At 34.9% G+C, this 13,905-nt stretch overlaps 1 protein-coding gene across 2 annotated transcripts; it reads left to right on the top strand.

The window, feature by feature from the left end:
* Window positions 1-3,693: 3,693 nt before the first annotated feature.
* Window positions 3,694-9,436, top strand: LOC112276721 (putative beta-D-xylosidase 5). Of its 2 annotated transcripts, XM_090247281.1 has the most exons (11): window positions 3,694-3,881; window positions 4,074-5,044; window positions 5,611-5,925; window positions 6,133-6,302; window positions 6,440-6,537; window positions 6,732-7,082; window positions 7,264-7,695; window positions 8,008-8,292; window positions 8,412-8,710; window positions 8,860-9,003; window positions 9,120-9,436. In XM_090247281.1, exons 2-10 carry the CDS (start codon window positions 4,625-4,627, stop codon window positions 8,890-8,892), a joined length of 2,403 nt encoding a protein of 800 aa, XP_090103407.1. In that variant the 5' UTR covers window positions 3,694-3,881; window positions 4,074-4,624; the 3' UTR covers window positions 8,893-9,003; window positions 9,120-9,436. The 2 variants fall into 2 exon arrangements, with proteins under 2 accessions (XP_090103407.1, XP_024364102.1); XM_024508334.3 differs by lacking the exon at window positions 3,694-3,881 and having other exon boundaries at window positions 3,947-5,044.
* Window positions 9,437-13,905: the final 4,469 nt, after the last annotated feature.

Genomic DNA, 13,905 nt, shown 5'->3' with positions numbered 1-13,905 from the left:
ATATAAAAAAATATTATTACAAGTATTGATACTAAAAAGCTAAATTAATAAATGTATCTTATGAAAAAATAATTCATCAAAAACAATATAAGTAAAAATATTAATATAAATCAATATGTCCAATAAAACACATTTTATTTTGAAAAATGATAAAGTGATCCAAATTTTTACTAAATTTATGTACATGTTTAAACCATCATTGTACCCTTTCAACCTTCTCCTTGTTCTCACCCATTCCCTTGTTCTCAACCATCACCCTTGTTTCAAACTGTTCTCTTGTTTTCAACCATTGCCCCCGTTTCTAGCTGTTCTTTTGTTGCCTATCCCATTCTTAACAATGGTTAAGAATGAGGAACAATCAAGAATAGGCATGGGGACTACAAAGATGCAATGATGGTTAAGATAGAGTATGTCGATTTAGTAAAAATTTGGATCACTTTATCAATCCTCCTGTTTTATTATCTAAATTTGAATTTAAGTTTTAACAACTTAATTTTTTTTATAGAGGTTCGTATTTTTTTACATCAAATAATTTAGATATTATTTTTCAATCAATAATATATTGACATTGCTTTGAAGCAATAGCAAGTAGATATAATAATTCATTATGTAGCCAAATACAATAAAAAAAAAATAAAAAAAAGTTGAAATAGATACTTAGAGCACTATTTCAATATGACCTAATATGAAAAAAAACTTAATTCAATTTATTTTTAAATAAATTAAAATATTTATTTTTATCTAAAAATTAGAATTCATAGATTTAAATATAGAAATATATAATATTAAGGTAGCAAAAACCACCAAATATTATTAAAATATAATAATAAATATCAAATAATATTTATATTTTAAAAGATATTATTAAAAAGTATAAAAATTATATTTTTAAAATAAATTTAACTTATACTTATATAAAGAATGTATTGTATCAAATAGAAATTTATTAATTTTAAAAGATAATAGTATTTAGAAAAAAAATATATATATATATATATATATATATATATATATATAATTACAATAATATTTTTGATCTAAATTTTATAATATAAAAATAGTATATAATTAGTAACTACTAGATAATATTATATAAAGATTACAAAGAGGTTATATATTTTATTATTATTTTTTATATTTTATGATTATTTTTAACACTATATACCAAATAATATTTAATAATTCTTATAAAGCTTTTGAATACTATGATATAGATTCCATAAGTCTCTTTTTAAATCCAAAAGATATAATATATATATATATATATATATATATATATATATATTGCTATGAAAAGTTGTTATTTTATTTAGCAGAATGAAACAAAGCTTATAAAATAATGTATGAGGGAGTAAATAGATAACTTTATTTATAAATATAAAAAATCTTAAAGTGGCCAATATATCTCTTCTATTACTTTGCACTCAATTATGTGGTGATTTTGCAAGGGAATGACATAGATAGAGAATAGAATTCTTAGAAAGGATTGTAATGGAGCAGCTTGAAAGAAGAGCATAGAAATTGAGTATGAGGTATCAATAACAAAGGTAGAAACAAGCAATAAGAAGATTATTTTATGTCAAAGGATAGTTTATGAGGTGCTAGAAGTGAACCTTGAAGAAGAATCAATAAGAGAGATATGGCAAGAAGTTTTTTTTTTTTGAGGATGCCAAATGATATAAAAAGATTAATACTTGTTTGTATTTTATTGATAATGGATTGATGTAAGGTTCACGTTGGTTAATTTAACATTCTTATATACATATTATGAATAAAATAAAAATATATTTTTGTAAAGTTTTTATTAATGATCACAAAGAATATTTCTATTATCTATATTTAAATAGCAAAATTGAGAAGGCCAATAAGAACTTATACATAGCATTAAAATGGATAATAAAAAAGAAGTAAGGAAACAAATAGAATCATATTATTAATGCCATCTTGTAGATAAATAGGACAATAAACAAGATGATCACCCATTATATTTTATATTTTAAAGATTTGTTTGTTATATTTTATTGACATATAAAATATAAGACATGTTGTCTGTAAAATTAGAAATATCTTTATTATAATTATCAAAACTACAAAGAAATCTTTAAAATAAAATTATGATGTTGAAGCAAGTATAAAGAGAATATACATAATTTCCACTAAATTACACAAATTTGTTAAAAAGAAGAAGATTTCAACCTTATAGAACAAATCTATTATTCAAATTTGCAAAGAAGGATTTGGTGATAGTGGTTAATTTGTGGCTCATGAGACATAGAAGATAGAAATTTTTATTTATATAGAAAGAGGATTTTTTTACTTTAATAGCTTAGAAAAATAGAAACTATACATAAACTAATCTTGCAAGACATTCTACTATCCAAATTTGTAAATAGAAGTTAAAATATTTTTTAGTTTAAAGAACTTATGTTTTTTAAGATTTTTTTTCAAGGTAGAAAAGATAACTAAATATAAATATTTTCTTTTTATAAATTTATCTATATCTAAATAAATAAATAAAAAAACTATTAGATAATTAATCTAGGTTAAATTAATGTGATTTCTAATCACAAATTACACACTACATTTTATCACTTTCAATCCTATCAATAAAAAGAAAGAGATTCAATGCAATTTTAAATTGTAAATGAAATGCTTAAGTAATCAAATCAGATTTGTTAGTATTTGAAGAAATGTAAGAGTCATTGTACAAAAAAAACAAAATTTTCTACGTTTCAATACCACATTAGATTAACCTTTTGTATAATCACAACACAACATTACATCTATATATAAAATACATTATTAGGAATATGAATCAATGGAATAAACTAGAGAAACAAATTGGTCTTTTGATTGGCTATCCTAATAAGCTTGACTTGTATAATCCCCATACACAATGCATTGGAATAGTTGCTACTAGAAGGGAGGTCATTTAGTAAAGTATGTTGTCATGAGACTTTTTTCCACTACCTCTCTCAATGATTGTGTTGTTTATGATGTGTTTATTCATCATAGTGACTCCCTTGGTCCAACTCTAGTCTTACTTGCACTTGCAATTTGAGGTCTTTGTGGCTTCATGACTTGTACTTTGTTGATCAGGAAAGCATTGATTTTTGGGCAATAGCCATCTTTATCTAAATCTCTACATAAAACACATAATTAAATTTCACAATTTTTACTTTCTCATGGTTAAATTTTAGGAGTAGTTCTTTGATAAAAAAATAACTAATTTTTTTGCATATTTTCCATTACAACAGCATGGATTCTACCAGTAGGCCACAATAACGAATACAAACAAAACCAAAATATCCATGACAGACCAAACATCTTTTATCCATCTAGTGGAATAGTGGATCAAATGAGGAGATAAAGGCAAAGGGGGTACCCCACGTGTGGCGAGCGCTGAGTCACCTTATCCACATCACCCAATTGCCAGCTCACCTCCCTGGACCCCTCCACGTCACATGCCAGGTCATCCGAATCCTAAGCCCTGTCTCCTTTACCGCTCGAAAGCCGCTGTGTGCCTGCAAACCCTTTTAGAATTTCACTGTGACTTTTCACGGATCTTGTCAATCGGAAGTGATCTTTCACTGACCTCGCGGAATTTCTCATCGGATTCTCGACCAGCACAGCTTTGTGGGTCCAGCTTTTCAAATCGGCACAGCAACTCTGCTGAATGCAAAGTGGGATTTTGTAAAAGTGAAGAAATTTCAAGCATCTATGTTTCGGGGGATGGCGATGAATCCTTCGAACTGATTGCGCATCCGGTTTTCGTAGCTCAGTTTTGAAACTTTCATGCTTAGTGTACTGTAGTTAACCTCCAGAGGGTATGAGTTGTGCGGCATAGACTGAAGATCCGTCTATATCTCGCGGCCACGGTGGTGTGTTTCGTAAGCTTGAGCCTTACAGTTGGATGTGGTTCATTAAGTTTTGTTGAGATCAATAAGTAGACAAAGTGACTCTCAGTTGTGTGGTTGTGTCTCTTTTTCTTTCTTTTTTTTTCTTTTTTTTCTTTTGTTTAGTGTGTTTTGCTTTTAAATTGACGCTCTTTCATTGTGCATGGTATTGTGCAGCTGATGTGACATGGTACTGTTGGCATGCGTGTTAGCTTAGGTTCTACTATACTGATCCTCGCATCAACCCCGGTGTCGCTTTGTGAGGATCCTTTTGACAGGTCTGTGTTAGGTTGAGTGGAGAAGAATCTTAGAATTGGGGTTTGCACTGGGTGACATTGAGGTGGGGATTGTTCACGTGGCGATCATTATCTTGGAAATTTCGTTTATGTTTTCAATCGGTGGCCTCCAAAGCGTCTCGGAGGGGAGTGATTCCTTTGCATCTGCCGGCCTTGTGTTGTATGACATAGTGGGGGGATCCTCTTCTTGGGTTCCTACTAGAGTCGATTTTTGTTTGGTTGTTTAGTCACAGTTTTTTGATGCAGCGCTCGAGGTGTTGCTGTTTAGGATGTAGTTTTGGAGCTTAAGCTACTGGCCGGCTCTGGTTGGATGAGGACTCAGATACATAGTTTACGACAGACAATTCTCATCTTGTGTAACTTAAGCAGTTAAATTGAGCACGCTGATCAGTTTTCTGTAGTCATTGAATTTTGAAAGAGAAGTTAGCAGCCATGAAGTCCACAGAGACGGTCATTCTGGCTTGCATACTCTTAGGAGTTATGTTACTCACAACCCAGTTGTTTGAGAAACCAAGGATAAAGGTCTATAAGCTTCAATACGCGTGCGACCCCGATGGCCCTGCCGATTTGCTGTTCCCCTTCTGCAACACGTCCATTTCGGACGACGACCGAGTGGAGGACCTGATTTCGCGTCTCACAATTCAAGAGAAGATCGAGCAGCTTGTGAACACGGCGGCGAATGTGTCGCGGCTGGGCATTCCTCCCTACCAGTGGTGGGGAGAGGGTCTTCATGGGGTGGCTATTAGCCCCTCTGTGTACTTCGGGGGCGCCACCCCGGCGGCAACCAGCTTTCCGCTGCCTTGCCTGAGTGTTTGTTCCTACAACCGCACCCTGTGGAATAAGATCGGTCAGGTTTGTCCAATTTTTTCTTTTGAACAGTATCTGTGCAAATTTTGAATGGTGTTCAACTGCGCCTCGGCAAATCTCATGAAATCAATGTTTAGATTTCCCGAAAAGCTCAGACGAATCTTATGCTTATTTAATTGAATTTTGTTGTTCGATGGCTAGCATTTGATGTAGTGGCTGTTTCGTGCACATAACAGCGATATTCTGTTGTCAGTGTGGTTACATGAATGTACCCACATAACAGTGATATTCTAACCTTCAAGAGGCTCTCTCTTTAGAGATATTGGAACTTCTATGTCCAATATACTGAGTTTTCAATGTGGAGTGTTCTGAGGTCAAATGTTTGTTGCTTATGCCTTTCACGCGTCCTTTCGATTGTCAATGTGGTTACATGAATGTTACCCACTTGCTGTCTATTCGAGCCGATAGAAAGAGCCGTACAGGTCTTGCTATGGTTGATTGTGTGTTGTTGCTGTCCTGCATTTCGCTCGAGCGGCTATTTCTGTGAAAGAAGTTGAGGTTTGAACACTGGGGATCCCATGATAAATTTGACATGATTGCTTCTATTCCAGGTAGTCTCTACAGAGGGACGCGCAATGTACAACCAGGGCAGGTCCGGATTAACATACTGGTCTCCCAACATCAATATTGCTCGTGATCCACGATGGGGAAGGACTCAAGAAACACCTGGCGAAGATCCTAAGCTAAGCAGTGGGTATGCCGTTCACTTTGTGAAAGGACTGCAAGAAGGAGATTATGACCAAAACCAACCCCAGGCTGTCTCTCGAGGTCCTCGAAGACTCAAAATCTCTGCTTGTTGCAAGCACTTCACTGCCCATGACCTTGACCGATGGAAAGATTACGATCGTGACCATTTTGACTCCAAGGTTAGATCTTTGCGTTTCTTTCTCAGAAATGGGGGTTTTTACCAAGTTTGTCATCACACGTTAGCTCATGTTTTGTGCAAACTGCTCTTTCTTCCTCAGTCAGTGCACGAGATGCATGACGAGGGAGCTACTGATTGTGTTTCTTTAAATAGTATCCACTACTTCTCAAGTAACTGTGGTCATCATATAATCCATGTGTCCTTGCAGGTAACGCAGCAAGATTTGGAGGACACATACAATCCATCATTTAAGAGCTGTGTCAAAGAGGGGCAATCAAGCAGTGTCATGTGCTCTTACAACCGTTTGAACGGAATACCTATGTGTACCCATTATGAACTCCTCACATTGACAGTTCGCAACCAATGGGGTTTTGATGGGTATGTGGAATCAAAGGACGCCGTGTTCACTTGAAAAACCGACTTTTGAAACCAACAGGAATCTCTCATGTCGTTGTTTATTATTCTTACTTCAGAAATTAAGCGTGGATTGTTAACCTTAATGGTCCTTCTTGCAGGTACATTGTGTCCGATTGTGATGCCGTTGCTCTTATTCATGACTATATAAATTATGCGCCTACTTCTGAAGATGCAGTTTCCTACGTGATGTTAGCTGGTACTACTCTTATCCGTTCTTCTATCCTTTACAGAACCAATTTACACTTGACTAGTTGACCATTGTTTTCTCTTAGAGACTTAGAAAATGCTGAGCCCATCGATGCAAAGAGAAGTTGTTACAATTGCGTTCACTGAGATAAGTTACAACTTTGCAGAAGAAAAGTTTAAAGATTATCTTTTTACTCTATTCAGGTATGGATCTGAATTGTGGAAGCACAACTCTTGTGCACGGCCTGGCCGCTCTGGATAAGAAATTGATTTGGGAGGGGCTCATAGACATGCATCTCCGCAATCTCTTCAGAGTCCGTATGCGGCTTGGCATGTTCGATGGGAATCCATCTACCTTACCGTATGGGTCACTTGGACCGGAAGATATGTGCACAGAGGATAACCAGCACCTCGCACTGGAAGCTGCTAGACAAAGCTTGGTTCTGCTTAAGAATGAGAAGAATGCGCTCCCTTGGAAAAAGACGCATGGGCTGAAACTTGCTGTTATTGGTCATCATGCCGATGCTACACGTGAAATGCTTGGGAATTATGAAGGTAACTACGATGAAAGCTGAATAGATAGTTGGATGGTGCATTGGTCTATCGTGTCTTTGCAATTACACTGGGGCTTTCATGTGCAAAGAAAAGCTTTTGGGTGTATTAATTTGAGTTTACGAGCTAGAATACCTTGCTACATATTGTCACTCTAGCAAATATTGACAAGATCTATTTGCAGGCTACCCTTGTAAATTTGTTTCACCTCTACAAGGGTTCGCAAAAGTGCTTTCAGATCACTCACCAAGAATTTCCCACGAACGAGGGTGTAGTGATGCAGCTTGTGAGGATCAATTCTACATTTATGCTGCCAAAGAGGCTGCTGCACAAGCAGATGCAGTTGTTTTAGTTCTTGGGATAAGTCAAGCGCAAGAAAAGGAGGGACGCGATCGAGACAGTTTACTCTTGCCGGGACGTCAAATGGAGTTGGTTTCATCTGTGGTTGAGGCCTCTGCTGGCCGCCCAGTTGTTCTAGTACTTCTCTCAGGATCGCCATTAGACGTCTCTTTTGCTAACGATGACCCTCGCATTCAAAGCATTATTTGGGCTGGTTATCCAGGTCAATCTGGTGGTGAAGCTATTGCTGAAGCGATATTTGGCCTTGTAAATCCAGGTTTGTGTGAATTCCCATTTCCAACCATATACTGTAGTGGACAATCTCTATCAACGATGGTTTGTGGCTAAAGTAACGTCTCTAACAGAACCAAGATAAAAATAAAACTAAAAACATGATGTACCCGCTCGGTCTGAATATTATTAAGTGGGTGGTCGATGATTTGGTCCATTTATCATTTCAAATTTTCTTGTCTTGATCCCTCTGAAACTACTGCCATTTTTCAGAAGAACCACAGAACAGAAATACATCCCTTCTGTTCCTAAGGTTGAATTTGCTCGGTACTCAAATTGTTCATGTACGTTGCACCAGGTGGTCGTCTAGCACAATCATGGTACTACGAAAATTACACCAACATTGACATGTCCAACATGAACATGCGGCCTAACGCGTCCACAGGCTACCCAGGGCGAACATATCGTTTCTTTACTGATACACCACTCTGGGAATTCGGTCACGGTTTGAGCTACTCCGATTTCAAGTACACCATGGTTTCGGCGCCTCAATCCATTATGGCTCCTCACTTACGTTACCAACTTTGTAGCTCAGATAGGGCAGTTATGACGTCTGATCTTAACTGTCTTCACTATGAGAAAGGTGAGATGTCATTGAGTACTTGCCAATCATGTGGTCTGTGCATTTACGTCGCAAATTATTATTATTATTATTATTATTATTATTATGTATCTTGAAGTAATTTAGTATTTTTTTTACAGAGGCGTGTAAGGAATCAAGTTTCCACGTGCGAGTATGGGTGATAAACCACGGTCCACTTAGTGGTGACCATTCAGTGCTCCTGTTCTCAAAGCCTCCTTCAAGAGGCATTGATGGGATTCCACTGAAGCAGCTCGTTAGCTTTGAGCGTGTGCACTTGGAAGCTGGAGCAGGACAAGAAATACTCTTCAAAGTGAACCCATGCGAAGATTTGGGGACAGTCGGAGATGATGGAATTCGTACAGTCGAACTAGGGGAGCATACTCTCATGGTCGGGATGGTCCAGCACGTCTTGACTGTTGTAAGTGTGTTATCCTTTAATGACTTAAGTATTTGCACGCAATTTCACATGCCTGGTTCAAGCTTGCCTGTGGGGAGAGGTCTGAGACGTGGGAAAGAATATTCGTCTAATCCTTTCTGTGCGATCATAATTGTGCCACATGCTTGCAGGAGAATTGGAGAGAGGGACATGGAGAATTATAAGAGCTGACAATCCATGGAAGAATAGCATGATGAACTCCAATCTACTATTGCACATGTAACCTCTTGTTTTTCACTTCAGTGGAGACATTTGTTAAAGAGCGCACCATTGAGGTAGGAACATCTCTTTGTAAATTCAACGCTCAGAGTTTGCATTGGATGTTGAATGTCAATTCACGTTGGCAGTACAAACCTTCCAGTCACACTAACATAACTGCATTTAATTGCAGTGTGACTTGACAGGTATATAAAGAGAGCACTTCAATAGAAAAAAAATCACCAGGTCTGGTTTGGATTGGAGTGCGTACGTGAAGCAACTCACCAGATAATTACTGTGTCTACCCAACTTGTAGGTAGCGGTAAGATGAGGACCAAAGGTAACCTTCTAATTAAAATGATATCATATTTGTCTCCTGCTGAGATGTGTATTGTGAGAATATGGATGTGGGCATGGTATGGAAGCACCTGTTGGGGACTTCAATCCTTTTTGTAGTAATCCTTCTGGATTTAAACTTGTTTTAATTCATTATACGTTGTATTCTTAAAACGCTCTGCATGAAACAATCTGTTCCCACTTGAAGATACTTCTCAGATCAGAGCAGACGAGCTCCGCAGATCTGTGAGATCCATGATGAGCGTGAAAGTCTTGTGGCAAGATAGATGTCCAGAAACAGACAGCAATGCAAAGTTAGGGTTCTGGAAAGCTTGAAATTCTTAAGGCAAACGATGCTTGCTTCTTTAGCTCATGAAAGTGAGGATTGGAAAACAAACATGGAAGCCGTTTACCTCCAAAAGGCATAAACTATACTCATCGGATTAAGTTCACTAGTCTTGGCAATATTTTTGAGAAAATCCATTAATGAATGCTTTTTTAATAAATTGGATATAGAGTGTCGTTAAAAGCAAGAGTAAAAACCAATTTTCAAACGGAATTCACAAGAAATCTCTTCAAAATTCAAAAATTGAAGATGTTCACATGAACTAATTTCATGCATAGTATAACTTTCATTAGTCTATATAAGGGTAGGATGGGTTAGACATGGAAAACAAACCTTGAACGAAAATCTGGAATGCAAATTAATTATATTTTACACAATTAATTTGTAGCTGTTTATCAAATATATTTTATTCTTATTTTATTAATTAAATTATTATTTCAAGTATACAGCATGTGTATTGATTATAAGATTTCTTATGATTATTTCAATGTAGGAGACTTGTTTATAAGAACTATTTTTGTACTAATAAAAAATCAGTTTGGATGTAAACAAGGACAAGAACTTTTTCTTTCATCAGCCAAAATTATACTCCTGTTATTGCTCATATCATCTCTTGATTTTTAAGAGAAAAGAGAATAAAAAATGGAATATTAAATGGGATATACAGGGACTGTTTTACACTCATCAATGTATAATTAATGATGATTTTAATGCAAAAAAGTGTTTACAATTTTAAATAATATGTAACTATTGCAATCAGATAAGCAAGGATTTTATATATATATATATATATATATATTTATATTGTAAGATCCTTTTATGTTATATTTATTACACGATATATTTACTACACAATTTGTGATTTAAAATTTTCATTAAAACACAAAGATTTACAGCAGTTTTTAAAACTTAAGTTTTGAATAAAAGTACAATGAATAACAAAATGCAAATTTGTTTTCTATTTTTGAAGTGATACACATCACAACATATTTTTAAGGATATTTTCATTTAATGCAATTGAAACAAAATAAAAAATAAATAAAAAAATGATCGTTGATTAGAGAGTTTAGGATTCATATGGTTAATAACTATTAATATTTATATATGTATTTATAAATATATATATATATATATATATATTAAAAGGAAGTTGTTAATTTATTACTTGACAAATATCAAATAATCTAAATAATATAATATCCACGTGTGCAGTATTGGCGTATATTGTAATTAAAATTTGTAAAAAATGGTTACGTTTATTAAATCATTTACAGTCAAAGATGTAGCAATAAATCAAGTTCATTTCTAAGCATGGGTTTTTTTTGGTTTTGTTATAAATATAAAAAAAATTACCTAGTTTTTTGTGTTTGGTATTGTAAACAGAGAGTTACAAATTTATTTTTTTTAGTCAATATATTTACAACTTCTAGCATAAGGAACATGAAAAGACGACAAACTCTATGTATTGCTTGTAGTGCTTTTTTTGGCAATGAGCTATTCTTTTACAGACTGACACCAAAGGATATTCTAATAAACATATAAGAAGTTGGATTTTTTTCTCTAATATATATTTCTACAAATTTAAGTCCATAATATATTAAGATTATTATCAATTCAACATCCGGCTTAAAAATAATTTAAAAACTAATCTTGTCTATTGTAATTATCATGGTGATAAAAATTCAGAATCTGGATAGACAAAACTTCTTCCTCGTGAGTGGTTTTTAAAACCCTAAATCTTCGACTTCAGCTTGGGCAGTTTTACTAATTCCATCATGCATTGCCGAGGACGAAACTTTGGATTCAAAGCCTAATCTGATGCAGTAGCCATAAATGGCACAAATCATATGTGTGGCATTTTGGTGCTAGAGCTCGAGTGTGGGTCGCCTCTATCCTGGCATCAAGGTTGAACAGAATTGCAGCTGCTGCCAATTCACGCAAAATAAGAAAATTATCTACAAACATCGAGGTTTCTATGTGACAATGACTCAACTCCGACATTCAAAGCTTTTCAAGTTTTGAAGCAACGCAGGATTGCTTCCACATCTGTAAGATAATGTTTCATTGTAAGGGAAAGACCAGATTTTCAGCGAAGAGGAAGTCAAGGGGATAACACTCCCAACACAGTGAGCTCTACTAGCTCCAGTATGATGAATGCTTGAATGGTAACTTTCACTTTCATTGGAAAGTTCCTCAAATTGGAAGTATCCTTATGAAACACTGGAGTGTCAGATTTGGATTAGGGGTCCACAAACCATTCACCGTTTTAGCAACCATCCACGAACAAGGCTTACAAATGCTGCAATTTAGGAATCAAGTTTACAGCTTCCATGAAAATTCAATTTTTGGATGTAACCAACATGAAACCGATGCATGAAAAATTGCATGGAAATTCGAAGCACAGCAAACTGTCCATGGAGTCGACCTGCTCTACCGCCATTGCAACCATCTCTAGACACGACGCTACGACGTGGATTTACGGCTCAGGAACAGAACCTAGACAAAACCAAGTGGTCGGCACCCCCAATCATGTCGACGCATGCAGGAATGCTGGAAATCGACGCCAACTGGATGGGTACTTTACAGAACAGGCTCATCGATACCAGTCTTCGCCGGAGCTTGGAGTAGGAACTGGTGGTGCGATTGAAATGCAGCTGAAAAGGACCGATCGGTTCCGCAGGATCCGTTCGATCGAGCAGAGTAGGGACCACCGGCGTGTGCAACTCCCACTTCAATAAGATACACGAGATCGATTGACTGGATTGCATGCGTAGTTCGACGAGATCTGAGCTTCTCAGTCATCGAATCAGTCGTGAATCAATGCACAGGAATTGTGTTCTGATAAAATGAGAATCAGGCAGTCATGGTACAATCATCGGATTTATCCTTGAAGAAGTCTTTTAAGGATATGGTTTGAATTTGCTTTGGATTAGGATTGAAATTACAATGTAAGGGTAAGATTTATCATTGCCTAAGTTAGATTCAATTTTTGTTAGGTTGAAGTAGACCTTAGCTTAGAATCAAGTTCAAGAAAAGATTTAGTTTTTGAAATTTTTAATTTTCAATTGATTTGAATAATAGAAGATTTTTTTGCATAAAATTAAAAAAATCAAAGATCTCTTGTAAATGTAAGTGTTCCATATATACTAATATATATTAAGTTAATAAGATTTTACTAACTCGATTTTTATTATAACTAATTATATATGCCATTTAGATCAGATTTCTAAAGAAATTAACACTATAATTTTGATTTATTGATAACCTAAGAGATAATATGATTTACAACTTTTTAAAACTTAATAGTTACATAATCATTAAATTATTTGGCAAGGATGTTTTTTTTTATTTTAGTATGGAAAAGACTTCAAAAAGGTACTTCCGATTCTATTTTTAATTTTTACCTCTTTACTTCAAAATATAAAAATCATAAGAATATAAAAATCAGAAAAGAAAAAGAAAAACATAAAATGTTATTAGTGTTATGATTGAAGTTTTAGTGATTATCATATAATTTAAAATCGGTGCAGTATTTGTATTTATTTACAAATGCCTTATAGTCAACTTAACAATAAAAAAAATATTGTAGAAATGTTTTAACTTTATTATTTTTGCTATAGATAGTAACACAACAAAGCACAATCAAACCATAGAGGTTTGTCATCTTATGACTTTGGATAAGAAAAGAAGTTCACACCCAACCTTTAATAAGTAGTACAATGATATTGAAAAGTCAAGATCTTGTAACAAATAAGAAAAACAAACAACAAAAAAGTAGAAATGTTTGTGTTGAAGGAAAGAACTCTTTAAGTAGTTGCTAATGGTCAATAGAGTACAAGTGTTGTTAGGGATATCCCATAAGGTTAGGTGCTGGTCTATAGTGCATTAGAGTACAAGGAGAGGGCTGGTCCTAGGAGATATCCCATATGGGTTGTAGCACTTGGTACCTTGGTACTAGTATATAGGGAAAGGGTTGGCATGGGAAGAATTATCTCATACCACACTCTATTTGTTAAAGTGCAACCTTGCTGGTCCTAACTTACTTGTGTGGAGTATGCTTTCTATGTTTCAATAGGTTATGGGCCCACATTCTCTTACCAAGTAAGTTGTTCTTGCATTATTTCTTTGTTGCTTGTTTTTGGTGGTTGAGATCTTATGGTAGAGTGTTGCTAGTGAATTGTTGAAGTCATTACTCTTGGATTTGTGAGTGTATGAGCTTAGTGCAAGACCTTGATAGTGTCTTTGTTGAAGGAGCACTAGTATTTGAGAGTTTTATGAAAAAGTGAGTCATTTTTGA

This window comes from Physcomitrium patens, chromosome 24 (genome assembly GCF_059467195.1).
Source record: "Physcomitrium patens ecotype Gransden chromosome 24, ASM5946719v1, whole genome shotgun sequence".
NCBI lineage: Eukaryota > Viridiplantae > Streptophyta > Bryopsida > Funariales > Funariaceae > Physcomitrium > Physcomitrium patens.
Note: the sequence above shows the minus strand (reverse complement) of the source record. Positions and strands in the feature narration are given on the sequence as shown.

What these genes read in the sequence shown, in the direction of transcription:
- LOC112276721 (XM_090247281.1), top strand. Translation starts at nt 4,625, where the DNA reads ATGAAGTCCACAGAGACGGTCATTCTGGCTTGCATACTCTTAGGAGTT. An exon ending in TGTGGAATAAGATCGGTCAG is followed by an intron (nt 5,045 to 5,610) that starts GTTTGTCCAATT and finishes CTTCTATTCCAG; the next exon opens with GTAGTCTCTACAGAGGGACG. An exon ending in GTGACCATTTTGACTCCAAG is followed by an intron (nt 5,926 to 6,132) that starts GTTAGATCTTTG and finishes GTGTCCTTGCAG; the next exon opens with GTAACGCAGCAAGATTTGGA.